The sequence below is a fragment of the Peromyscus californicus genome, unplaced genomic scaffold (assembly GCF_007827085.1).
Source record: "Peromyscus californicus insignis strain IS unplaced genomic scaffold, ASM782708v3 Scaffold_19__1_contigs__length_69161282, whole genome shotgun sequence".
Classification (NCBI taxonomy): Eukaryota; Metazoa; Chordata; class Mammalia; order Rodentia; family Cricetidae; genus Peromyscus; species Peromyscus californicus.
The window spans coordinates 5,924,682-5,949,204 of NW_026294491.1; the positions used below are offsets into that span (position 1 = coordinate 5,924,682).

General features: G+C 55.0%; 1 protein-coding gene and 1 long non-coding RNA gene across 5 annotated transcripts in view; one reads left to right on the top strand and one right to left on the bottom strand.

Moving 5' to 3' along the window:
- The window catches only part of Cpne5 (copine 5), an 83,040-nt gene extending 66,638 nt beyond the window's left edge, over window positions 1-16,402 (bottom strand). Inside the window, exons 1-3 of one of the 2 annotated variants that reach the window (XM_052744455.1) lie at window positions 16,132-16,402; window positions 3,966-4,006; window positions 2,872-2,918 (exon numbers count right to left, since the gene is read on the bottom strand). In XM_052744455.1, coding sequence (XP_052600415.1) covers window positions 2,872-2,918; window positions 3,966-4,006; window positions 16,132-16,226 — 183 coding nt within the window. In that variant the 5' untranslated portion in view covers window positions 16,227-16,402. The remainder of the gene's footprint in view (window positions 1-2,871; window positions 2,919-3,965; window positions 4,007-16,131) is intronic. The other variant, XM_052744456.1, reaches the window with a different exon arrangement.
- On the top strand, window positions 8,498-23,099 carry LOC128114450 (uncharacterized). Of its 3 annotated transcripts, XR_008219770.1 has the most exons (3): window positions 8,498-14,974; window positions 15,125-15,237; window positions 20,630-23,099. It is a non-coding gene; the product is annotated as an uncharacterized LOC128114450 (long non-coding RNA). The 3 variants fall into 3 exon arrangements; XR_008219769.1 differs by lacking the exon at window positions 8,498-14,974 and having other exon boundaries at window positions 14,981-15,237; XR_008219771.1 differs by lacking the exons at window positions 8,498-14,974; window positions 15,125-15,237 and adding an exon at window positions 16,601-19,970.
- The last annotated feature ends 1,424 nt before the right edge of the window (window positions 23,100-24,523 follow it).

Genomic DNA, 24,523 nt, shown 5'->3' on the forward strand with positions numbered 1-24,523 from the left:
GAATCCCTTGCCTGTGACATGTGACAAGGTAAATATTGACACCAGAGTCTGGTTGACCATAAAAAGTGATAGAGAGACAAAAAAGGGGGTATGTGAGATGTATGGGGGAGACTGAGACCTTCACTGAGGAGAGAAGGCATTGCGATAGGTGTCAGGATCTGAAGAAATCATGGAGGGGGCACAGGGGTGTAAGAAAAGAGCATGGCTGGGCAGCACATGCAAAGGTCCTGAAGCAGGAGGAGCTCCATGTGTGCTGGACAGGGTGGTAGGGAGATGCGGGGGAACAGGTAATAGGAGGTGAGGTCAGCCATCCAGGTAAAGATGTCAGAACAAGTGGGCCTGGGGGGCCCTGGAAGGCCCAGAGTTTGGCCTTCTTGCAGCCACTGGATAGCTCTGGGCACAGAAAGGATAGAGTGTGACGAGCTTTCAGCAGGCCCCTTCCAGCGGCTGCGTGGGAGGAGATGGAGGCATCTGGATCAAGCAGAGGAGAACTGGGAAAGATCTCTGAGCAAGGAATCCCTGCACTGAAGCTATGCTCACATTAGCCAGAAACATGGGAGTCTGCTGGGGAGACGCAGGGTTAACAAGGGAGCCCTGCACCAGACACCAAGGGGAGCAATGTGAGCCTGGAATCTTCCCTTTGTGTCTGGGGTGTCCCTGAAGACAGGTTACGTCTCCTCACACTGGGGGTCCTTGAGAACAGAACCAATGTGATGACCAATTTTGTCATCTTGGTTGGATTAAGAGGAGCCTAGGAGAGCAGAGAAGCACAGCCCTGGATGCCTGTGAGGTCCGTTTCTAGAGGTGTAATTAAATGGTTTAATCCACTGATGGATTCAAACTTTAATAGAGTATTAATAGGAGGTAGAACTGTGGAATGTGGGTCCTGGCTGGAAGAAGAGGTCACTGGAGGGCACGCCCTTAGGGGCTAGAGTGTTCTCAAAGTCTTTTTATATTTATTTATTGGTTGTTTTTTTTTTTTTTGAGACAGAGTTTCTCTGTGTGGATGTGTTACATTTGTTTATGCTACAGAATGTTACTTTAACTATGTGAAGGTGTGTTACATTTGTTTATGCTGCATTTGTTTAACAACATAAAGATGTGTGTTTAATTATGTAAAGATGTGTTACATCTGTTTCACCTTGCCTGCCTAAGGTACCTGATTGGTCTAATAAAAAGCTGAAGGGCCCATAGCTAGGCAAGAAAGGTAGGCGGCGAGGGCTGGCAGGCAGAGAGAATAAATAGGAGAAATTTAGGGAGAGGGTGGGACCAAGAGGAGAGCATGGAGGGGGAAGAGAGGGACATTCCAGGGGCAAGAAGCCAGGCAGCCGCCAGACAGAAAGACAGACATGAGAAGCAGTGAAAGTAAGATATACAGAAGGAAAGAAAAGTTTAAAAAACAACAACAACAACAACAAAAACCTAAGGCAAAAGGTAGACAAAGAGAAACAGGCTAGCCAGAAACAGGCCTAAGCTAGGCCGAGCATTCAAAACTATTAAGTCTCCGTGTCATGATTTGGGAGCTGGTTGGTGGCCTAGAAGCAAGCCTGGTACAGCTGGGTTTAAAGGTAATCAACTCGCTAATCTGATAGAGGAGACGTCAGGACAGCACTGCCTCCAGACTCTGGCATGGACCCAACTGTCTGCTTCTAGCCAAGCTTACAGTGGGGACTAGGAGCATGAAGCAGACAGACCTGAAAAGCACAGGATGGCCAGAAAAGAAGCACGTTTGGAGCTGTGGACCAGGAGGGTGTAGTGCTAGGGTGCACATCACGACCCCAGTGTATTCACAGGCACGGAGCTACAGGATCCGGTGTCTGCTCTGCTGGGTGGCTCTGGTGGTCTTGCTTTGGTCTGGTCCTTTTCTGCTGTTCTCCCATTCCTCCATTTTGAAATGGGAACGTGTACTCGGGGCCACGGTATCTTGGAACTGTGTAGCTTGTGTGTCCCCGCCCCCCAGAAGTTTACAGCTAAGAGTTGCCTTGAGTCTCCTGATGGGACTGTTAAGAATATGGAGACCGTGAAGAATGAACTAAATGCATTTTGTATTATTAGACAGATGTGAGTCATGGTTGGTGGTTTTGGGGGTTAGGGGTAGATTTTCAGTTATTAATGATGTCAGCTTAACTGGATTGAGAAACATGTAGGTGATTAGCAGAGCACATTTCCTCCTCCTCCTCCTCCTCCTCCTCCTCCTCCTCCTCCTCCTCCTCCTCCTCCTCCTCCTCCTCCTCCTCTGTAGTCTGTGTAGCTCTGGCTGTCCTGAAACTCACTCTGTAGACCAGGCTGGACTCAAACTCACAGAGATCCTCCTGTCTCTGTCTCTCGAGAGCTGGGATTAAAGGCGTACGCCACCACAAATAGCTTAAAACTCATTTCTATATACGTGTGGGAGGGAGTTTCCAGAGATTATTAGTTAGATCATGAAGGCTCTGATCTAATGAATGGATTAGAATGGATTTCCCTTGTTAATGAGTAGTTTAATCCCCTGCATTCAGATTTTCTATGGAAGGATTAGGCGGTGGGGCTGGAGTAAGGAGTTAGTGAGGCCATGTCCCTGGGTGCTCTATCCTTCGGGGGCATTTCCTCCATCCTCTGCTTCCTGTCTTCCACGAGGTGAACAGCTTCCCCTACCACATGCTCCCCCAATCAAGTGCGTGGGGCCAAGCAACCATAGCTAGACTCTCGGAAATGTCAGCCAACATGAATCTGTTTCTTTAAGCTGTTGTCTCAGTTACACAAAGCAGCTCACACAGTCACCTCTCCCTCGGGCCGGGGCTACGGAGGACAGGCAGAGCCTGCTCTACCTTGGTACTACGGGTGGAGTAGCTGCAGAGGGACCACTCTGCGGCGGGAAAGGGGGGCACCTACCTCCCTCCATTGCTTGTTCTCCATCCCTTGAGTGTACATGACACACACTGGAGAAGAGAGGAAAAAACATGGTTACTATCTCAGGCCAAGAGGAAGGTGGAGGGTCAAGAGCCTCAGCCTGGGTTGTTCTGCTGGGTGTGGGGAAAGGGTGGGCGCCTGCCGAGGCAACTGGGGTCTTGGTGAGTGAGGGTCACCTGGCCTCCAAGCCTTGACCATGGTTGCTCATTTGTTTGTTTATCCCCCCAGACAGGGTTTCTCTGTGTAACAGCCATGGATGTCCTGGAACTCTCTCTGTAGATCAGGCTGCCCTTGACTCACAGAGATCCGCCTGCCTCTGCCTCCAGAGTGCTGGGATTAAAGGGGTGCACCACCACACCTGGCCTGCTCTGGTGTTTTTGGGGTACTGAGATTGGCCCCAGATCCGTGGACAAGCACCCTGCCACTGAGTTACACCTCCAGTTCCACAACGGGTCTCTCTCCCCACAATATCACTTGGCAATTGGCTTGGCAAAGAGGCCTGGGACCTCAGCATGACTTTTAGGAGGGAACTCAAGGGCTGTCAGTCATAGAAAGGGTCCTGGGTGTGAGAAAGGTGGACAGGTAAGCATGATGGAGGGCTGAGTGGCAGGTGTGGTGAGGACGGCACCTGAAACACTGTGTCCTTTCAGAGCCTGTGACTGTCACCAGATACTCTTTACTGATGGGGAAACTGAGGCTCTGCAGAGCCAAAGACCCATCCAAGGTCATGTTCGTGGCCAGCCCTGCTCAGGACTAGAGCCCAGAACTCCCAAACCCATGCTCATTCCCCCAGACCACAGTCAACAAAAATGTACCAGTTCCCACAGGGACAGAGGCCTTTTTGTCCCAAACACCCTAACACTTCCCAAGCTGCTCTGAGGTGCTGAGACCTCACAAGTACGGAGGCAGAGTGGGACCAACACCCCAGTTCTTCTTTGGATACCTCCAGTGCAGCACTCCCCAGCCCCCATGCCTGTCCAGCTCCAGCACTCAGCACGAACTGCTGGTGGCTGCTGTCACCATTCACCAGGCCACTGTGTCACTGGGATGGCTGTGGCTATCAGAGTGGGACTTACGTGGGTCAGACTTGGAAAACATGTCTTTGTCCAAGAGGTTCCTGAAAGAGGGGAGAAAGGAGAAATTAGCAGGGATGGAGGGGACAAGTGTCAGGGCCTACGCCGGGTGCTGAGCCTGGAGACGGCCTACAGCCTGGTCTCAGACACAGTGGGAAGGGGAGACAGGCCCCTTAGCACACTTGATTAACTTCATTAAATGCCAGGAACCACACAGGGTGCCACAAGCCTGTCACCTCAGCACCCAGGTAGAGGAGAGAGACAGGAGACTAAGGAGTTCAAGGCCAGCCTGGGGCAATATAGTGAATTAGAATAGCCTGGGCTACATGCAACTGTAAGAAAGGAAGGAAGGAAGAAAGGAAGGAGGGAGGGAGGGGAAGGGAAGGGAAGGGAAGGGAAGGGAAGGGAAGGGAAGGGAAGGAAGGAAAGAAAGACAGAAATAAAGAGAGAAGGAAAGGAAGGAAGAGAAAAAAAAGAAAAAAGGAAAACCCAGATGCTGGGAGGTCCTGAGGCCGCTCCAGTCTCCACTTTCCTACGATTCGAAGTGTTCCCCCAACCACGCCATAGTCACAGCTTCTTCAGATGCTACCACCACGGTGCCCTGGACCCTGGTGCTTCTCATGAGTCAGACCTCAGTCAGTCTCGTCCTTCTCAGACATTTCCTTGTTGTGGAATATTATTTTAACTGGGCACAATCCTGTTACGTTTGTTTATGCTGTGGAATGTTACTATGTGAAGGCGGGTCACATTTGTTTGTGTTGCATTTGCGCTCATTAAATCAAATTAACCTGGGCTCAGAGAGGCGGGGTCAGTGACTAGTTGACAGGAAGTAGCAGGGAGGAGCTTAGCGTGGGTTATTTTAGTTGGGGCACTGTGGAAGGGCGGGGCTTCCAGGATGCCAGCAAAGAAAGTTTGGCCAGTTGCTATTCTACTTCTCTGGGCTTGCAGGTTTTCACCCTAGTCTTTGAATCTCAAGTTTTATTAGGATGATAGAGATTTAGTTAGAACTATTTTAGCGGCAGCAACAGAGCCATTGTCTGGGGGAACAGAATTCCCCTTGGCTACGGCATTAGTGGCCTGGGGCTCGTAGTTTAAAGTGCAGTCACTGTGATAAAGGTAAAACAGCATTTCCTATCACTTCTGTCACTCAAAAATAAGAGAATGAATGAATGATAACTATGACCCACCAGAAAGTATTTAGCCTCTGGTCTCCCAGGATGTTTATCACAGCCTGCTGATTCCCTCCTTCAGAGCATACAGAAGAATTAATGAATGACTCCTCAAAGGTGTATACTGAGGAATTAATGAATGACTCCTCAAAGGGGACACAGACTCACTTGAACAAGATCCTTCTAAGGTCAAGACTAGAGCTGAGGTTGCGTGTGGTGACTCACATCTATAATCCAAGTACTTGGGAGGCTGAGGCAGGAGGATCCGGAGTTCAAGGCCAGCCTAGGGCACAGGGCAAAGCAAGCCTCTAATCCCAGCACTCAGGATGTAGAGGCAGGAGGATCCGGAGTTCAAAGTCATCCTCAGCTACACAGTGAGTTTGAGGCTAGCCTGGGCTACATGAGACTCCGCTTCAAACAGCTCACTCATGGATCCAAGACTTGGGCTGGAGGAGGAGTTGGCTGGATGAGGGACAGGGACCAAGGTCGCTGAGTGGCTCTGCCTGAAGCACCAGCTGCTGCTGGCTGCAGGGCGTTAGGTTTGGAACCCAGTGAGTGCAGCTCAGGTTCCTGAATGCTGTGAGGTCAGCACTGGGTGGGTGTTGCCCCAGTCGAAAGGTTGTAGCTGAGGCTGGGGAACCATGTCCTATAGATGTCCCTCCACAGCTTCCATCAGGAATCTATGTAGCCCAGTGCCGACAGTCTCCAGTGGGTCAGGGACCCATCTTTTCTGTCCTAGGGGCCGTCAAGCATCGCCTCCCCACCCCCCACCCCCCAGGCCCTGGAGCTCTAGGACACAGGGGCTGTCCTCCACGCTCACTACCTCCTGCTCCCTTCCAGACAGTAGCAGAAGGTCCTGGTGCCAGGGACAGTGCAGCCAAAGACAGCAATAGCTAGGGAATACGCGGCCCGGCCGGCCTCCACCCTCCCTGGTGACAGCCTCCTACAGGCTGAGGGGACAGAGCTCGAACAGACTCCTCCAAGGTCTGAGTCTCGTCCAAGTTTGGGTGTGGGGCTCAAGTCGAGTCATTTCTAGGCTAGTGAGAAAAACAGAAGCCCCTAGGTTTCGGCCTAGGGGAGACAGAGGCGGGAGGGTCAGTAAATGCAGCCGTCCACCTCGTAGCTGGGCCACAGGCACACAGTGAGACTAAGAATCGGGGTCCAGCTTGTGGATGGAGCTCGGTAGTACAGTGCCTCCCTGGCATGCACAAGGCCCGGTTCAACCAACAGTACTACACTAAACAGAGAACCAGCACACGGCTCCTGGCGCCGGTCCCAATCACTTCGGACTCTCAGTAAGCCAGGGACAAGAGTCACCCTGGTGGCCAGCCCCCAAAGACAACACAGCCCTCAGTCCTCCATGCTGCTGACCTTCTTACCATACTTCCCGAGGATTCCTGTCTTGATGCTGCGCTCCTGAACCTGGATCCACCACCTGGTCCCCTCCCCTACGGGTACTGCTGCCCCCCACACTGCTCTGGGCCCCTCCAGGGAAGGGGCTGGCCTCTGTCTCACTCCACCAGGTCCTGAGTCAGCAGGGTGCAGCTGGAAGACCGAAAGGAGCGGCCAGGGGCTGAGGATGTGGCCCAGCGGGTGGGGTGTCTGCCGAGCAGACACAAAGCTCGGGGTCTGATTCCCAGCACCGGTGTGGTGATGGACGCTGGAAATCCCAGCACATGGGGAGCCGAGGCAGGAAGACTTCCACAAACTGGAGGCAATCCTGGGCCACAGAGGGAAACCCTGTATTTAAAACAAACCCGAACCAGAACGGGACAGCAAGGGCTGGTCAGGGCAACACTCGGAGTACCTTCATACTCCTCCTTAGCTACAGACAGACAACTGCATTGCATCCCAGCTCGGCACGGGTGACTTGGCTACCTCATGCCTCAGTTTCCCCATTTATAAAACGGGGCTTAGTGTAGTCCAGGGCTGCTCAGTGTACATTACCTGGGACTTACAGGTCAGTCCTCGGGCTCACAGTGAGAAAGGGAGCCATAAGCCACCTCCACCCTTCCTGGTCCAAGAAGCCAGGCCCAACCCTGACCTGAAGGGGGCGCTGACTATCTCATCATCTGAGATGGACCCCCGTGGCTGTGAGTACCCCTGCCTGGGTCCCCATCCTGGTCCCCTCTCTGACAGCACCCCCTGTCCCACTTTGCCCCTGCACCCTTCAACCCAATTTCTTACTTGATAGAAACGGGGCGTACGGGGCTCCTGAGAAGCATGCACCACTGGTTAGCAATGGGCCTCTCATGGCCTGGGGTTCACTTCAGTCCCTGGGAGTAAGACGGCAGGTTCTTGGGGTCCTTCCCAGAGTCTGGCTTTGTAGGTCTGGGGTGGGGATTGCGTGTTTAGCTGGCTGCTGCCCCACCCAACAGCCCCCTCCTGAGTTTCTGACATAGTGGTTCAAATAAGTATCTTGGGTCAAAACCCTTTGTCTCAGCGCCTCAACCTCCCACTGGACACCAAGGACCCCAAGCCATGTCTGCTTGGCCCCCGAGAATCCCTCACAGTTGCCAGGTCCCCAGTAACCCTCACCTACCCCACTGAGCACTCCTGGCTCAGACGAGACAGCACAGAGCCAGAGCAGCCTGGGAGACCAGGCCTTCGGCCCCAGGCAGAGCCCCAGCCACCAGGGCACTGACCACACCAGACTAAACCAGACCGTAAGTGTTTTCCTCTGCTTTCTACTTTGGGAAAGGAGAGAGAGAGAGAGAGAGAGAGAGAGAGAGAGAGAGAGAGAGAGAGAGAGAGAGAGAGAGAGAGAGAGAGAATTTCCCCAACAGTCAAAATATATTTTTTTCCCCCAAAAGAGCATAAAATCCTTCAGCTGTCTGCTCAGCAGCCTGGAGCTTCACCTCTTTTGTTCCTTAAACCGAGGCTGGGAAAGCAGAGCCGAGGCCCTTTGCTTCCTGCCACCCCCAAGGACTCGTTTCCAACTCAGGAGGCTGAGAGAAACAGTACCAGGCTGTGAGGCCAGGAGCCTCTGAGGTCCCAGCGGAATGTGATGGAGGACCCCCTTAAGGGACCTGGGCGGTGACACTTCACGGCAGAGAGGCCCGAGGGAAATGGGTGGGGGCTGAAACAGAGCCCCAGTCCGAGGGGGGACCCCTGCCTTGCCTGAGCTATGGGCGAAGTAATTACATCCCCTGCTTCTCTCTCATGGATGTGCTGAGCTTGCACTTGGCTGGAGCTGAGCAAGTGCGTCAGGAGCCTGTACCTCAGCTATTGCTGGCCCCGGGGTCCTCAGTGGGGACCACGAACCCCGGACACTAAGCAGACTGACGCTGGTCCACGCGAACCGGATGTAGGTTTGTTGCTGCTGTCATCATCATCCACATCTCAAAGAAAAGGAGGAGGCTGCAAGAGTTAGGAGGAGGCTAGACCTGGTAGCCCAGGCCTGTAGTCCTGGCCACCTGCGAGTCTGGGGCGGGAGAATCACAAGTTCAAGGCCTGCCTGAGCTACTTAGTGAGTTCAGTGGCAGTCTGGCAACTTAGTTGTCTCAGGGGAACACAAAAGTCAAAAGGGTTATAGCTCAGTGGCACGGCACTCACTTGGCATGTTCAAAGCCCCAGGTTCAATCCCCAGCACAGGAAGCAAAGGAAGGAGGGAGGGAGGGAGGGAGGGAGGGAGGCCAGGTAGGTTTCTCTGAGCTGGAAATAGTGGCACACACACTGGCACTTGGGAGGCTGAGGCAGGAGAGCAGCCAGTATGATCCCAGCCCCGGGTGCTAGGGACAGATGAACTGACACCAGGTAGTAATGACGGACCCACAGAGAGTGCCAGGGCCTGAGAGCGCATGGATGTCACTTTGTTCTTCAAAACCAACTTCCCACCGAACACCTAGTCAATGAAGTGGATGAGGGGTGACCCCCCTCTCACAATCAGCCAGGTCCTTTCTCAGGTACTCAACCTGGGACAGTCAACTGACCCTGTGTCCCAACGCCAGCAGGTGCCCGTTCACATCCCTAGAAGGGGCAGATCTGACCTCTGAAGTTCCAGTCCCTGGGGCTGCCCACCTGTGCCCCCTCCATCCCGCTGACAAGTTGGAGAGGAGCGGCAGGGCGGGCATCCATAACCTCCAGCCCTCACAGGGGAAGGACCTGGGTGTCCTGCTCCTTGAATCTCTCTTCTCCATGGCCTCCCCTCCGGTCTCAGCGGACATGTCACCCTGCCTCACCATCCGAAGTGAAAGAGCTCACCTGCTGATGAGCTCATGCATGTTGTTTGCCTAATAAAAATGCACATGAGGGGCTGGAGAGATGAGATGGCTCAGAGGTTAAGAGCACTGGCTGCTCTTCCAGAGGTCTCGAGTTCAAGTCTCATCGACCACATGGTGGCTCACAGCCATCTGTAATGAGATCTGGTGCTCTCTTCTAGCGTGCAGGCGGAACACTGCATACATAATAAACAAATAAAATCTTTTTTAAAATGCTTATAGGATAGAATTGGAGGTTGCACGCCTCTAATTCTAGCACTTGGGAGGCAGAGGTGGGTAGATCTCTATGAATTTGAGGCCAACCTAATCTACAGTGAGTCCCAGGCCAGCCAGGGCTACCCGGTAAGACCCTGTCTCAAAGAACAAAACAAAACAAAACTGTGCATAGTTGGACATGGCGGTGCACACGTGTAAGCCCGGCACTGGAGAAGCTGAGGTGAGAAGGTGGAGCTGGCCTTGGGAGGCCAGCTGCGGGTACACACTGAGACTGTCTCACAAAACCAGGGAGGCATGGTGCTCCACGCTAAAGCGCTTGCTAGGGAACCGTCAGGTTCTAGGTTCCATCACTGGCATTGCTTGGGGCATGGGCTCACACGCGTGCGCGTGCGTGCACACTGCCCCCCACACACACACACATGCCCTCACCCTCTCTCTCTCCCTCCCTCCCTCATCTCTTGTGAGTTTCATGAGTCTATTTTTTTAATGACAGTTATCTGAGCCTGAGAAATGGTTCCACAGTGAAGAGCACTCGCTGCTCGTCCAGAGGACCCGAGTTCATTTCACAGCACCTTGATCGAGTGGTTTAAGAGCTTCTGTAACTCCAGCTCCAGGGGATGGGGTACCTCTGGCCTCCATGGGCACATGTACTCACACGGGGCCTAGCACTGGCCTCGAGAGGTCTGACTCCTCACGTTCTCCGGCAGGTGGACAGCCAGGATCAGGCTGCCCCCAATGCCATGCTACTGTTCCACTGTGGGGACTGCATGGGTGGGCAGGAGGGAAACTGAGGGCAGAGGTGCCCGGTAAGGGCTTGGCAAGGGCTTGGTAAGGGCTTGGCAAGGGTGCACAACTTGGCTTCTTGCCTGTCACACTAGAAGGAGAGGTATTCAGGAGCTGGCATGACTCCTTGGCAAACTGATTCCTTATCCCCAGACCTGAGAATGAGAGGAATCAGACCTCAAGAGGCCAACACTAGGTCCTTTGTAGCTTCAAGGAGCCCAGGTACCCCATGGAGCCATCTTGCAAGCCATGGTTGCCCATCCAGCAATAGAATCCGCACAGCTTCTGATGTGATGGAGACCCTCTTATGTCAAAAAATGGCAGCAGTGAATGTGAGGTCCAGCTCTGGCCACTCCCAGGGATGGTTAAAGATTTGTGCAAGAAGAGCCAGGTGGCAGTGGCTCACGCCTTTAATCCCAGCACTAGGGAGGCAGAGCCAGGCGGATCTCTGTGAGTTCGAGGCCAGCCTGGTCTACAGAGCGAGATCCAGGACAGGTACCAAAACTACACAGAGAAATCCTGTCTTCAAAAACAAAAACAAACAAACAAAAAAAAATTGCAAGAAAGACCCTTTGCTCCACCGTTTGTCTCCCAGCGGGTTTTGTGACAATGAAGCTTGCCATTTGGACGGCAACCAAGCAGAACGATGGTGGGGTTCTTCCTGGCAAAGTGGCTGACAACCAGCCCCGAGACAGCTTACCTCCAGACTCACTTCATCTGAGAACACAAGTTATTTCAGGTCCAGGCTACTAGCAGTCAGGTCTGTTCCGTGTACAGACAGCCAACAGCTTCCTTCGGAGCCTGTCAGCTCCCTGAGCTTCCTCCTCCCTCCCCTCTGTTCTCAAAGGAGGGTCATCTCCCCCACCTCCACCAGCCCGGGAGTCTGAGTGACTCCCGGAATGTGAGCTGGGAGAGGAGGGTAGGAAGCCTCGGCCCTACAGTCCGGATACCATGGTAGGCTGGCTTCTACTGCAGAAGTCTCTGTGTTTGGCCTCTCCGAGCAAGCGCGGCCTTTCCCATGCCTGAGGGAGGACCTGTCTTACCTACAATGGCTGCTACTTGGGTCTCATCATGATCTCCACAGAGCCTGACCCCTTGACATCTGAGGGCACAGGCTGTGGATGCTCATCTCCAAACCCTGCTGGCACTAACCTCAGGCACGTGCCTCCACCTTTCTGGGCCTTGATTTCCTAGGCAGACAAAAAGGAAACACTGCAATTTACTGCAGAGGATTGTCAGGGAGCTAAAAGGCCACAGTGGGGGGCCAGAGAGATGGCTCAGCAGCTTAAACACTTGTTCTGCATGCATGAGGACTGGAGCTGGGGTCCCCCCCAGAAACCCAGAGAAATGCTGGCTGGGAATGACAGCCGCAGTAATCCCATCCCCCAGAAGGTGAGACAGAGGATCTGGGTTTAACTGAGAGACCCTGCCTCAATGAATAAGGTGGACAAGCAATCAAGGATGACATCAACCCACAGACAGACAGACAGACAGACAGACAGACACACACACACATACACACAGGGCAGGGGTGGAAAAGGAAAACAAAAGGCCCAGCAGCTGGGGCAGGCAGAAGTCTCCCGTTGCCCACACTGTGGAGTCCCTCTCCTTGATGTGTGGACTGGCTGTGGGGCAGTGGCTCCCGGGACTGGGCTATAACACAGGAAGTAGTAGACTTCTTGTGACTCCAGAGATCCATATCTCGCTGTCACAGCCCTTGGAGGAGCCAGCCTTCCCCCAGCCTGGAGGAGGTCAGTTGCCTTACTGCAGAGGCAGCTAGCTGGGACCACAGGAGTCGGCTGGGGGTCACTTTGGTCCTCACCAGCAAGACAATGAGCCTCAATTCTGCAAGCAGCCTGGTCAAGGCCCATACCTCAGGGTGAAGTCCTAGCCCCAAGACACAGAGTTGGGGTGGGATAAAGTCATGTGTTCAGGAAACTGTGGCCATTTATTCCATAGCAGCTGAAAACTAATGCTCCGTTCTTCTAAGACAGTGTGATCTGAGGCGCTAGCTTAGACGGCAAATCCGTTACTATAGACGCGGCAGATATGGGTCCGTCTAACAAGGATGCCAACCGCTCAGCTGGAGTGAGTGTCCAACCTGTGCCATGATTACCCTCCCTGGCGTTGTTGAATATCTGGGTGTGGCCAACGGTTAAACAGGTCTCTTTTCCCTAATGCTGACTTATCGCTGCCACCATGCCCCCAGCCTCCCCTCCACCCCCCACTGCCATCTCCCGTCCCTCAGAAGTGCTCAGCGTGAACTCACACCTGTCCACAAGGCCCAGGACACAGCTCCAGAGCTGGGCTGTCTCTTTTCACAGGATGCCTTATGTTAGCTTGAACAGACAGCAGTAATCAACCTCTGGGGCAGAAGCCTAGCCACTCACCAGCCCCTTACCAGCTGGTGGGGGAAGGCAAGCTGTGTGAGATCCCAAGTAGACATCCAGCCTGCCTGGTCTCAGGAGTCCTTGCATGCCTCTCCAATATGACCCTGCCCAAGCACAAAGGCTTCCTGTAATATGAAAATGCAAGCCGTTCTTTCCAACCATAGAGCTGATGCAGCAACCAGCATAGGGCAGGGAAGCCAGCCCGATAGGGCCTCTGGAGGAAGAAGGGGTCACGGGACAGGTAAGCTTTGAATAGGTCTCCAGAATGGCCAACACTCCTGGTCAAGAGCGGTCCCAGACTGACAGGAAGAGCGCCAGGCTCGGACAGTGTTTATAGTCACATTTTATACTATGTCTGCTGGAATCTAGTTCCACGAACCATCTCTGCTCCAGGAATCACGACATCAAGCAATCTCCAGGGCTCCACACATCCCTGTAGATGTGTGGACCTCTGTTACTGTGTGATGTCAGCTAACTGATGACACTAGCCACTGTTCTCAGATTGGCCCATCAAGTCCTTGTAATCGACAGGGATCACTATGCCCTTTTACAGAGGAGGAAACTGAGGCCAGACAGGAGAATCAGCTCCTCAGAGATCCCAGGAACAGAGCTGGATGTGCCTCTGTGGTAATATGCTTGTGTAATATCTGTTTGATCCTCAATCACAGGAAAAGCTGGGATTTGAACCCAGGGAGCTACGAGCCAAGCTCTACATAGACCAGGCTGGCCTGGAACTAGCCGAGATATCTGCCTCTGCCTCCTGGGTGCTGGGATTAAAGCCAAGCTCATACTCTCTGTTGTTGGGCTTTGTCTGTTGGAGGCAAGGTCTCTCTGTGCAACCAACTGTTCTGGAACCAGCTCTGTAGACTAGGCTGGTCTTAAACTCACAGAGATACTACTGCCTCTGTCTTCGAGTGCTAGGACCAAAGGCATGAATCACCAGGCCTGGCCAAGTTCATATTCTTAACCAGTGCCCAGGTCAGGCACAGCATGTGTCTAGAACAGCCCCTAGGACAAGGCAGAGTTTCTGGGGCTGGATCAAGGGAGCCAGAGAATTCATCGGCCACCCCGAAACACTGCCCCCAGCTGCCCATCTGGAGGAAGTTGTCAGAAAGGGTCACTGAGATGCTCAGGGTAGGGTACCCCAAAATCTTCACTGGTGGGGGTTCCAGTTAGTGCTGACCAGGCTGCAGAAGGGACTCTTTAACTGGTAAGCATGGAATAAAGGGTATGATGGCAATGTGGGCGCCTCAGGTCTCCGCTGCCCCTGAACCTGGACCAATGGCCCCAGCTAAAGCAGAGATGGATCTTACAGAGTCAAGGCCACCCAGACTGTTCTGCTACCTCCCCTCTGTTCCAAGTGGCTCTCTGTCCTCATCTCCCTCATTTCCATCTCAGGAGAGCAGAAGGAGAGCCTGGGCCAGGCCTTCTACAAAATGTGAATCATGTCCCTTCAGAGGGATGGACGCCAGGGTCCACCCAGAACCCAACTTCTAGGAACTCTCCTGAAGCAAGCACCTCACATGCAGGTATCTACATCCTCCGGATGCTTCCAGAGAACAGAGAGGAGCTGAGCGTTTCTATCTCGGGCCGATCATCCCGGCCACTTGCTGAGTGCGGCAATGCCCCTCTGTGCCTACCCCTATCATCCACCTGCAGTAGTGTCTGTACCCACTGTGTGTCCAAAGCATGCGAGTGACCTCTGCGAGCAAGGCTTCCCGGAGAGGAAGCAGACTTGACAGCTGGGAAAGTAAGGCTTAAAGTTTGCCCGAGTGGTACGCCAGGGATCCCTCACAAGATGTCTGACCGAGAGTCTCACTGCTATCACGCTTTCTCTCCACGGAGTGGAAGGACCTAGGGCCCGTCACAGGAGCATCCCTGCAGCCCATGTTCACGCACAGGCTCCGCACTCCGGGTCCAGGGGATGTGGACGCCAGTGCTTGAGGCTGGCGCCTTTAGGGACAAGAGGAGGACGTCCCTGGAAATGGGAAGCACGAAGCCTTTCCGGGTAGGGAACAGTCTGTTTGGAGGCCCAGAGGTGGGAAGGCTCTGAGAGACAACTGAGGAGCCTGAAGGCGACAGGCATGATTGAAGGAGAGGAGGCAGGGCTGTGTGCAGGAGGAGGGCAAGCTTGCAGCTGCTGACAGCTGAGGAGATGAGACCAGAGCTAATGGGCCATCAGGAGCCTCCCAGCAGAGTAACGGCAGATTCAGATGTCTTCGCGTGGGACTGAGGTGTGTGTGTGTGTGTGGGGGTGGACACACATCTGAGAGTCACCACAGTAGGCCCCTTGGAGAGCCTGGCTGGGGACACCACCTCAGCAGCCCTCACCTCAAGTCCTCAGGAACAAGTTCTCCAGAATCCATCCTCTTCCACACCCCCAGGCCAGCATCTCAGGCCCTACCTACACTTCCTCAGTGTCTCAACACAGTCACTCAGAGCTGAGGGGACATGGGGGTGGACAAAGTAATCCAACAGCGACCTGCAAGAAGCGGAGGTGAGTGATCCGGAACAAGGAAGGGTACGGCAGGGCTCTAGAAGTGCTGCAGGCTATTGCCAAGACCTCAAGGTGAGCTTTATCTGGACCACAGTGTTCCTCACAGACCTATCAAAGCAGTGCATTCAGGGTCAGCCACATGCCTGGCCACCCTTGGGGCAGCTAGTTAGGAGAACCTGGGAGGCCCAGTTCCTCAGAGAAGTCATTCCCCCCCTGTATGGTATCACAGGGGGCTCGGGGGTGGCAGCCTACAAAACACACTCTTGCCTGGGGATCCTGACATCCCACCCCCAGCCCTTCACTCCTTCGGTTTTAAGATTTTCCATCCGAGTTACTGGGTTTTAATGGCGCGACTCTAAGTTTGCCAGGGCTTCCCGCACTCTGAGAGTCCCAGCTGATCCTTCTTGCAAGAGAAGGCTTTCAAATCCTGGGTTCTGAGAGAGTGGAGGAGGGGGGAGGAGGCTGGGGCACAGACCAGAAGGAGAGGAGAAGGGAGGTCACAGGAGGCACAGTGGGTCATGCCTGGGAGGGATGGCGCCAGTCACTCTCACATCTCCATTTGGGGAAGGGTAAATCAGAGAAAGCCAGAGCGAGACCCTGGGGGCAGCTCCTCTCCTTCCCACTCGGGTGTTGGGACCCCTGTTCCTGTGTCTTCCTGCTGTCCTGGAAGCAACAGCTCCGAACGCAAACTTTCTGGGAACCTGACCCCCGTCTGGCTGCCCATTCAGCTGTCGCCACCCGCCACTGGGCAGGGGGTCTCCGAAGACCGGCAGCAGGGCGCCTGGGAGACCACGACACTAAAAAGCGGCTCGCTAAGCAAAGGATGGAAGCTCTAGAGACAGAGGGATTCCGCCCCGGGGCGGGGCAGGGGGACCCCAGCGGCAGGCGACTCACCTGCACGACACCGTGATCTCCACCTTGGTAGCCGGGATGCTGCCCGCCAAGGAGTCGAACTCGCTGAGCGACGCCATGTCCTCGGGCTGCTCCATCGCCCACCGTCCCCCCACCCCACCCCAAATTAGTCAATATTCCTGCGCGATTCACGCCTCCTCCGGAGAGCGGCTGGAGCCCTGGGCTGGGCGGCCAGGGGAGGAGAGGAACACGAAGAGGGGGCGTGGGAAGTGCGAGCGGGAAGGGGGCGGAGAGCGGGGGCCGCGGAGAAACGGGGCGCGGGAGCTGCAGCGGGGAGGCGGGAGCCGCGGCAAGGGAGCCGGGGCGCAGCGGGGAGGGGGGCCCGGAGGGGGCGTGGGGACTCGGCGGGCGCGCGGGGTGGGGGGGGGGGTGCGGCGGCTAGGATCGCGCCGCCTCGGGCTTGGGGCGCAGAGCCACGTCCTCTGCTAGGGCTCCGGCTCCGGGGCGCCCGGACTGCGGGAAAATCAAATGTGCCCGGAGTCGCCGCCGCCTCCCGCCAGCCGCGCGCGCTGCGTGCGGGGGTCTGCGGGCGCCGGAGGGGCCGCCCGCAGGGGCCGGGGCGGGGCCGGGGCGGGGTCTGAGCGGAGCGAGTGTGGGAGCGGTGAGTGTGTGTGTGTGTGAGAGAGTGAGTGTGCGCGCGTGTGTGTGCACGCGCGTGGCGGGCGTGGGGACGCGGCTCTGGATGACGGGGACGGGGCTGGCGACAGCCAGAGCCGGTCCCAGGGCGCGCGCCGCCCTCTGCGCCAGTCCCCCACCCCACTTATCCAGGGTCTGCGTGCTGGGGGAGGGGGACTGCCCAAGGGGCACCTGTTTGGGCAGCATCTAGGCGGGGTTCGGGGAAGAGGGCTCTGCTGAGTGTGCGCGCCACCACGGGAGGGTCTAAGCCCAGAGCTGGCTTTCCATCTCCCCTTGGGGAGGTGGCAACCGGCCTGGTGCAGAAGGGCCGGTCTGGTTTCCCACGCAGGTAGGGTGGGTCAGTGGACGCTTGCCCATCCACCTCTGGTGCCCGCCGACACTGGCCCTGGCCAGTCACCAGAACCTTTCTTTACCCAGCCCCTTCCTCCTCCTCCCCTCGTGACCAGAGGGGCTGAGCCAACCCCCGGGTCTGGAAGATTCCTCCAGGAGACTGAGAGGATGGCCTCAGCTCCCAGGCTTTGCAACCAGCTCCCGGTATACCGGGCTGAGAGCCTTGCACTGGGGAGCGAGGGGAGGTCAAAACATCTCCCAGGCGGTGTCTTCCCAGCCAGGCCTGGAGCCTCCTGCCCCACCAGGCCTGCCCCCTGGGCTCAGGGTTGCAGCGCCAAGCCGGCTCCTGGAGATTGTGTATGTAGTTTCCTCTCCAGCAAATGCACCCGCGGCCCCTCCTCAGCCTCCGTGTAAGCTTTACTGAGATGGAGCTTCAACTTCCTCGCCCACCACCCCATTGTCGCCATCAGTGGTGGCCTTCTGGCAGCCAGGCATTCTGAACAGGTCCACCCGGGTGCTGTTTGAAATCAATTTTCAATACATCAGTCAGCCTGAGTTGAAGACAAACAGAACACCTTCCCGTACTTGCACAAGTGTTTTCTGTTTACCTATAGCTCCAGATCAGCTGGACTCAGTTCTGTCACCTGGGGCAGGCAGCCAGGGATACTGGGATTCCCCGGGGAAGCCAGAAGAGGGGATGACTTTTGGGTTGTGCCTGGGGCCCTCCCTGAACAAATAACAGCTCAGTCTCCACTTACTTCTTTTTTTTTATTATTGTTTTTCAATTTTCAATTGATTTCAAATTTAGAACAAAATCCAGTCTGAACCACAAGTGAGCTGCTAGTCAATATATGTCTGAAACTATTGTTCGATATGGTAATGAGATAGAATGAACAGCGGAACCTCAGGAGAAGTTCCCTCCCAGCCCAAGGCTCCGGATGTGTTCTTAGAGTGAGTCCAGTTTCTAACACCATGTTAGGGGATGGCACAAAAGGTAAAGATTTGAAATAACTTGCCAACATCTATGATTAGGAATTTATTTTAAAACACAATTCTAAACGATGGGGCAAAGATTAGGTTACCCCTTCACCACAGGCATGCTGTGGCATGGGACAAGGGCAGTGCAGCTCAACAGGTGGGCTCTCTCTCTCTCTCTCTCTCTCTCTCTCTCTCTCTCTCTCTCTCTCTCTCTCTGAGGCCCTGTTTGGGGTGGCAGCCATAGGGAGGCAAGAAGGTTGTTCATCTGAAAGTCTGTTGATGACCCTGAAAAGTGACAGCATTTGGAGTGGTGACTTGGGTCTCCTCGCAGAGGTGTGTCGTCTGTAGTGTCCCATCCCCCCAGTGGTCACGCCTCTGTTGGCGCTCTTTGGCAAAACAGAACAAACTGTATCTGTTAATTTCTTTGTCAAGTTCTGCCTTAGGCTTGGATAAGAAGCAAAAAACAAACACAAGCAAAACCCCAAGGAAACAAAACCAAAAAGCCTAGTGTGGTGGCGCATGCCTTTAATCCCAGCACTGGGGAGGCAGAGGCGGGAGGATCTCTGTGAGTTCCAGGTCAGCCTGGTCTCCAAAGTGAGTTCCAGGACAGACAGGGCTATGTGGACAGACTCTGTTTCAAAAATAACAACATGGGGCAAAAAGACATGGCATCTGTCCCTAAAGTCGCAGGCTAGTGAGGCTTCCGGACATGCAGACAGAACTGGGCGGCATTTAGGAAGTTGGCATAAAGGGCCAGGGATCAGGGGACAAGCAGGAGAACCTGCTGGGGAGGTGACGGTAAGTGAGGCCCTGGTGTGGGTGCTGGAATCCTCCCCGGGACAGACTGGGCAGAAGTGTTTGAGATGCCGGGGAAAGCAAGGTGGCCCAGCACGAGGACTGGGTCCTAGGACTGCTCAGACCTCAGCTGCCCAAGGAAGGCAATGTTTGTGTGGCTCCTGCCAGCTGTCAGCTCCAGAGGACCTCACCTTCTGATGCTCCTAGCCTGACACACAGAGAGTCGGGGACTGCCCCAGGGCCAGGGAAGGTCTCAGCCTGAGCTGCAGACTCCAGCGGGTCCACATGAGCACAAGTACACTGAACTTCACTTTTGCCCCACAGCCAGCAGATTGAAGCTGAGCTGCATTCTTCGGGGAGATCTGTAGAGCCCAGGCCAGAGATCTGTGCCTGGCAACCGTGGTGTGTGTTTCTGGAGTAGAGGCTAAAGGTTGGTGGAGGTAGCTGAAGCCAGGCGGCCACAATGCTAGGCTCTGGCTGCCACGAGCCTGTCCAGAGTGGGGCGCCAATGGAGAGGTGCTCTGAAAGACACCTCTTTGGCCCATGGCCAACCAACCAGTGAGGCCCAGAACCTAAAACTTGATGATAAGTCTCAGGAGCATGGCTTCCAGCCTTTGCTCAAATGAATCACTCACTGATGGCTCAGAGCAAACCTCTGGGTGTTGCCTTTGGATGTATTGGTTTTCTAGAAGGTATACTGTGGATCCCGGGCCACAGACAAGCCCTCTGGTGACCTAACACGTGCTTCAGACTGGCTCTGTGGTCCTGGAACCCACTAGAAGCAACCTTGACCCTGGCCCGCCCGCCACGTAAGCACCGCCATCCCTCTGATTAAGAACCATGAGCACGGAATGGGCCGTGCCCGGAAGACGTGGGATAATCAGCGTCAGCACTTTGCCATCGCCGTCCAAGACTGCAGACGGCCTTCATCTGACCTGCTTCGTGGTGTTAATGATGGCAGAGCAATTTTGAGAGGCAACTCGCAGCATCGATAAGGAGGGGAAAAGTGCTGGGGGCCGAGCTCCTTGCAGAAGAGGCAGCTGCTGCGGCCCTCCTCTCCCCTCCCCGAGAGAGCACTTTGAGTAAGTGCTGCCCTCGGATCTGCCCTGATACGGCCAGAGAAAACTGATGGAGAGTTGGATTGGCACGGGGATGTGCAAGGGGGCTGTAGTGGGGGTGGGGTCCCCGCACTACACCTGAGAACAGTGTCTGCTGGGCGAACACAGCCTTGGGCCTGGCAGGTGTGGGGCTGCACTGGAGCCACATACACACACACACACACACACACACACACGCACGCACGCACGCACGCACGCACGCACACTTACCTGCTTATTTAGAAGTTCTTATGTAGCAAACATCCTGTACCGCTCGCGATGCATGGCAGCCCCGGGGAGAAGGACAGCCAGGAGGCAGGGGAATTTGAAACCACCGTAGGAAGGAGGCAAGATCAAGATGCAGGATGTGATTCTATCCATTAATAGAAATGCTAGAAGGGGCTTGAGTTGGCGACCATGTAGATTAAACCCCTTTGATGGCTGAAAAGCTTAGCGTGGGAGAGCGATGAGTTTCAAGATCATCCGAGTCTTCCCCCAGTGAGAAACCCCAGTAATAACAGTGAGGCTGGATACCCAAGAGCAGAGGACCGACCTCAGATGGGGTAGGGCGAAGCCATGTACACTGGGGTAGAAGAGGCATGGAGGGTGTGAGACTCTCTGAGAAATGTCCACTGTCCCCCCAGGACCTCCCTCTCCATCCTGCTTGGTGCCACCAACACAAAGTGAAGCCTAGAAAGTTGCTGTGCCCAAGATTTCCTTCTCTTGGGACCAGTCCCCAGCCTGACCGCACCTCTGCCTCCTGCCTTGCTCTCTCCCTCCTCCCTCCGCCCGACCTCTCTCCAGGTGATGGACGCCTCTTGCTCTCACCATCCAGGTCCTAGAACCTTCGAGCCTTCGGAAGCAGCGGATGCACTCAACCCACACAGCCCGTGTCCCCCTGCTGCTCAAGACCCTCCCTGGTTAGCCTCTCACTCTGGAACATTCCATGACCTCTCCAGCTGCATCTCCTCCACCACGTGAGTGACCACAGCCAGCCACACTGGCCTTCTTCCTGGCTGGGCCTTGGTACCTGCTACCTTCTTTCCCTTGCCTGGGAAAATGTTCCCAGTCCGCTTCAATGCCCGAGCCCTTTACAGAGACCTCGCGGAACACCCCCTGACATAGCTTGTCATTCACCCCTACCTTCCTCTATCTTCCTTCACCTTGCCGGTTTTCCCACCAGGAAAAGCTTTACACAAACAAGGGCTGTTCTGTTCACCGTGGATTCCCAGCACCCGAGGACAGCGCAGTCACAAATAGAGCACACATGTGGCAGGCGCTTGATCCATCGGATGCGTGGCTGAGAAGCCCACTCTTGCCCTTGGAAGCGCTGGGTCCTTCCTGAGGACCCCCAGAGTCTCTGCACCAGTGCCGTCAGAGGACTGTCCGTCACTCACATCATTCAACATTTATTCCGCGTGTGTCACGAATGCAGCTAGGGAACTGTGTGTCAACAATCCGGCTGACACTGCTAGGGTCTGGGGCCAGAGCCTCAGAGAAAGGAAGGGATTTGGATGTCTCCATCTTATTTACTGAGAACCCGCCATGAACACACAGAATCTCACATCTGCCGCCCACTCAATCCTCACAAGTGGCGCCACTGTCGACGTCCCACTTAACAAATCTACTCTGCACCGCTTGCTGCACCCGAACATCCCCAGGGTGGAGGGCTGAGGCGGCTGCAGCAGGTAGGAGCTCAATGCAGGGCAGTTCAGACCCCCTCTCTAGAGTTTCCCTCCTGAGGAAGCTGCAGACAAATGGACAGCATTGGCTGCATTTCCGCAGGTAAGGAACCCCAACCACTTCGGCTCACAGGGCTGAGAGGTGAGACAGGATGCAAGCCCAGGTAGGGTCTTCTAGGCTGAAACCCTGACACCATGCAGACTTTCCTGATCCTCAGAGGAACACCCATCTCTGGGTCTCACGACATCCCAGCGTAGATAACCTGTCACCTCACTCGATTTTCCTCCCTCACAAACTTAATCCAGCTTGGTGTGGTTAGTCACGGGATTGTGGACCTCGGTGCTGCAAAGGGTTTAAAAGATGACTCTGCAGATCTGGGAACTGAGGCCCTCTCCCAGCTGAGCTGTATTCCCAGTCTAGGTCCAGGCTGGCCTTGATCTGACTGTGGACCCCCAGCTGGCTTGAACTCATTGGCTATCCTCCTGCCTCAACCTCATGAGTGCTGGGATTTTAGGTTTGGATCATTTTGCCTCCGCTCCTTCTAGGAAGGATGGTTGCCATAACTTCCATCTCGTTAACGCACATTTGTACCATTTCTGACCCCACAATGAGCTCCATGTCCTCAGCCCTGCCAACAGGCCCCACACCAGCTAGCTTGGATGCCCTGGCCTTCCCAGGTTTCTGACTCCCCCTCTTCCGGATTAGCCTGGACTCCACGGTCTGACCCAGTGTGTCTCTCAGTAGACCTTTCTTTAGGCTCCAGCTTTGTGTGAGTGGGGGGAGGGGAGAACCTTACCTTGATTCCACAGCCTGGCTTTGGCCCTCCCTCTTTTGTGGCTGGGTCTAAATTTTCCGTCCTTCTCCTCCCTCCCAACTCCTTTGCAGTACTGGTGCTGGAAGCTAGGGCCTTGCCCCTGCCAGCAAACACTCTGCCACTGAGCTACACCCCCAGCTCCTAATTCCATTTGAAAACAGCCCCCTCCCTGGTGTGGCAGGCTGGCCGGCTTTGGGGCTAGCAGGACTCCCTGCTCCAGGGAAGACCATCGCCCCTTGTTTGAGCATCTTAGGAAACGGAAGACTGACTCCTCACATTTGTTCTCGAGCTCAAAAGCAAACTCACCCCCTCCCTGTACGGCCAGCCTCCCACCAGCAAGCACGAAGGCTTCCTGACTGGCACACTCGAGCTGGGAGGAGCAGGGAGACACAGCCTCCTGGCCAGTTCCATTCCTGGAGCTCCTTCATCTCCCCTAACTGGCTCCAGAGACCCTGGTACTCCCTCCCCCAGACACCTAAAGATGGGTGTTGGGGGGCCGTCGCTACCCCACAGCCCTGATGCTCTGTCAACCCTGCATCCTAGCCTCTCTCCCAGCTTGTCATGGGGAAGCCTGCGAAGCCACCAAGGATGAAATAAATACCCTTTTCCTTCCTTAAGCTCTAAATTGATTTTCATGCCAGGCCACTCATGTTTGCTCGCCTGGCTGCGGAGGTAACTGAAATGTGCACAAAATGCCATGAGCCTGGCTTTGTGTGCAAGCCGACGTCCCGGCGGCCCTGCCCTGGTGTGCCCGCTGGAGTCTTCCACCGCCTGCTGTTGATCTCCCTGAGTTTATTAGCTCTGCCTCACACCCCTAGCAGTTCATCAGGCACATTTGTTGGCCTGTCTCCTCCACCCCTGGCTAGGAACAGCTGCTCTGATTGAGGGAAGTGTCTGTTCTCCCGTTCTCCGTTCTCCGGTAATCCCATCAGCACCTTGGGAGGCTCAGGTGTCCGAGGAGCCGCCTCTGGCCTAGGGCAGGCTTCCCACCACCCTCTCGCCTCGCCTCGGATTGCTGGTCTTTAGGTTCCCCTGCTCAAAATTGGAGACACTGGGGTCAGAGGTCTAGTGGCACAGCTCTTCCCTACTAGGTTCTGGGCTCTAGATTCCATGCTGAGCACATGCAGGCACACACTCACTCACTAATAAAACACCCAGTGTGCCCCCATCTCCTCCGGTGTCTGCAGGAGATTCCAGTAAGAGGCTCTGCTGGGAGCTCTCTAGAGAAGCATGGACCACAGAAGCCCAGTGAGGTGGCTCAGTGGGGTAAAAGCATTTGCCACCAAGTCTGACGAGTGGAGTTCAATCCCCCTAACCTACAGTCATCCTCAGACATCCACACCCACACATGCACACAGTACAGAAATAAGCAAACACAAACAAATCAGTGTCAAATCACAGGTATTAATTAGGCCAGTGGGGCTCGGCACAAGTGTGGGCCTCTCGCTTTGCAGATACTCTAAGGCTGGGAAGAACCTTCCCACAGCCAAACACTGACCAATTCTGGCTCAAAAAACTATGATTTTCTGAGCTACTGGGAAGAGAGGGCAAAGACAGCTATGTGAATGTCCAGGGTGACTGAGGACAAAGCAGCCCAGCCAGCGAGGAAGAGAGTCTCACCACCCTGCATTGGGGGCCCACTGGCACCAGGAGTGTACTGCCTCCCACCAAATGAGTTCATCAACCAAGCCCCTCCTTGACCCTGCTTCCCGAAAGGGAGACACAGAAGCAGTCTTCAGGACTGAGTGTGGCTGAAGACAACCGTCAACTCTGGATCCTCATTCCTCTGATGGTTTTTCTTCTATGCCAACTCTGGCATGGCCTCTTTCCTTCAGTTAGTGAGGAGGTAGAGGTTCCTGGCCCCTCCCCCACGCCGCCTCTGCCTGTACTAAATACACAGGGCACAGCTCTAAATGGAGCCTAGCCAGATCCTCATAGAGAGGAAAATGATTTCTGTGAGCTGGGCAGAGTGGTGTGGCTATTACACTTATGACCCAATAAACACACCAATTAGGGTTATGTGGGCCCAGGGCCTCAGCAG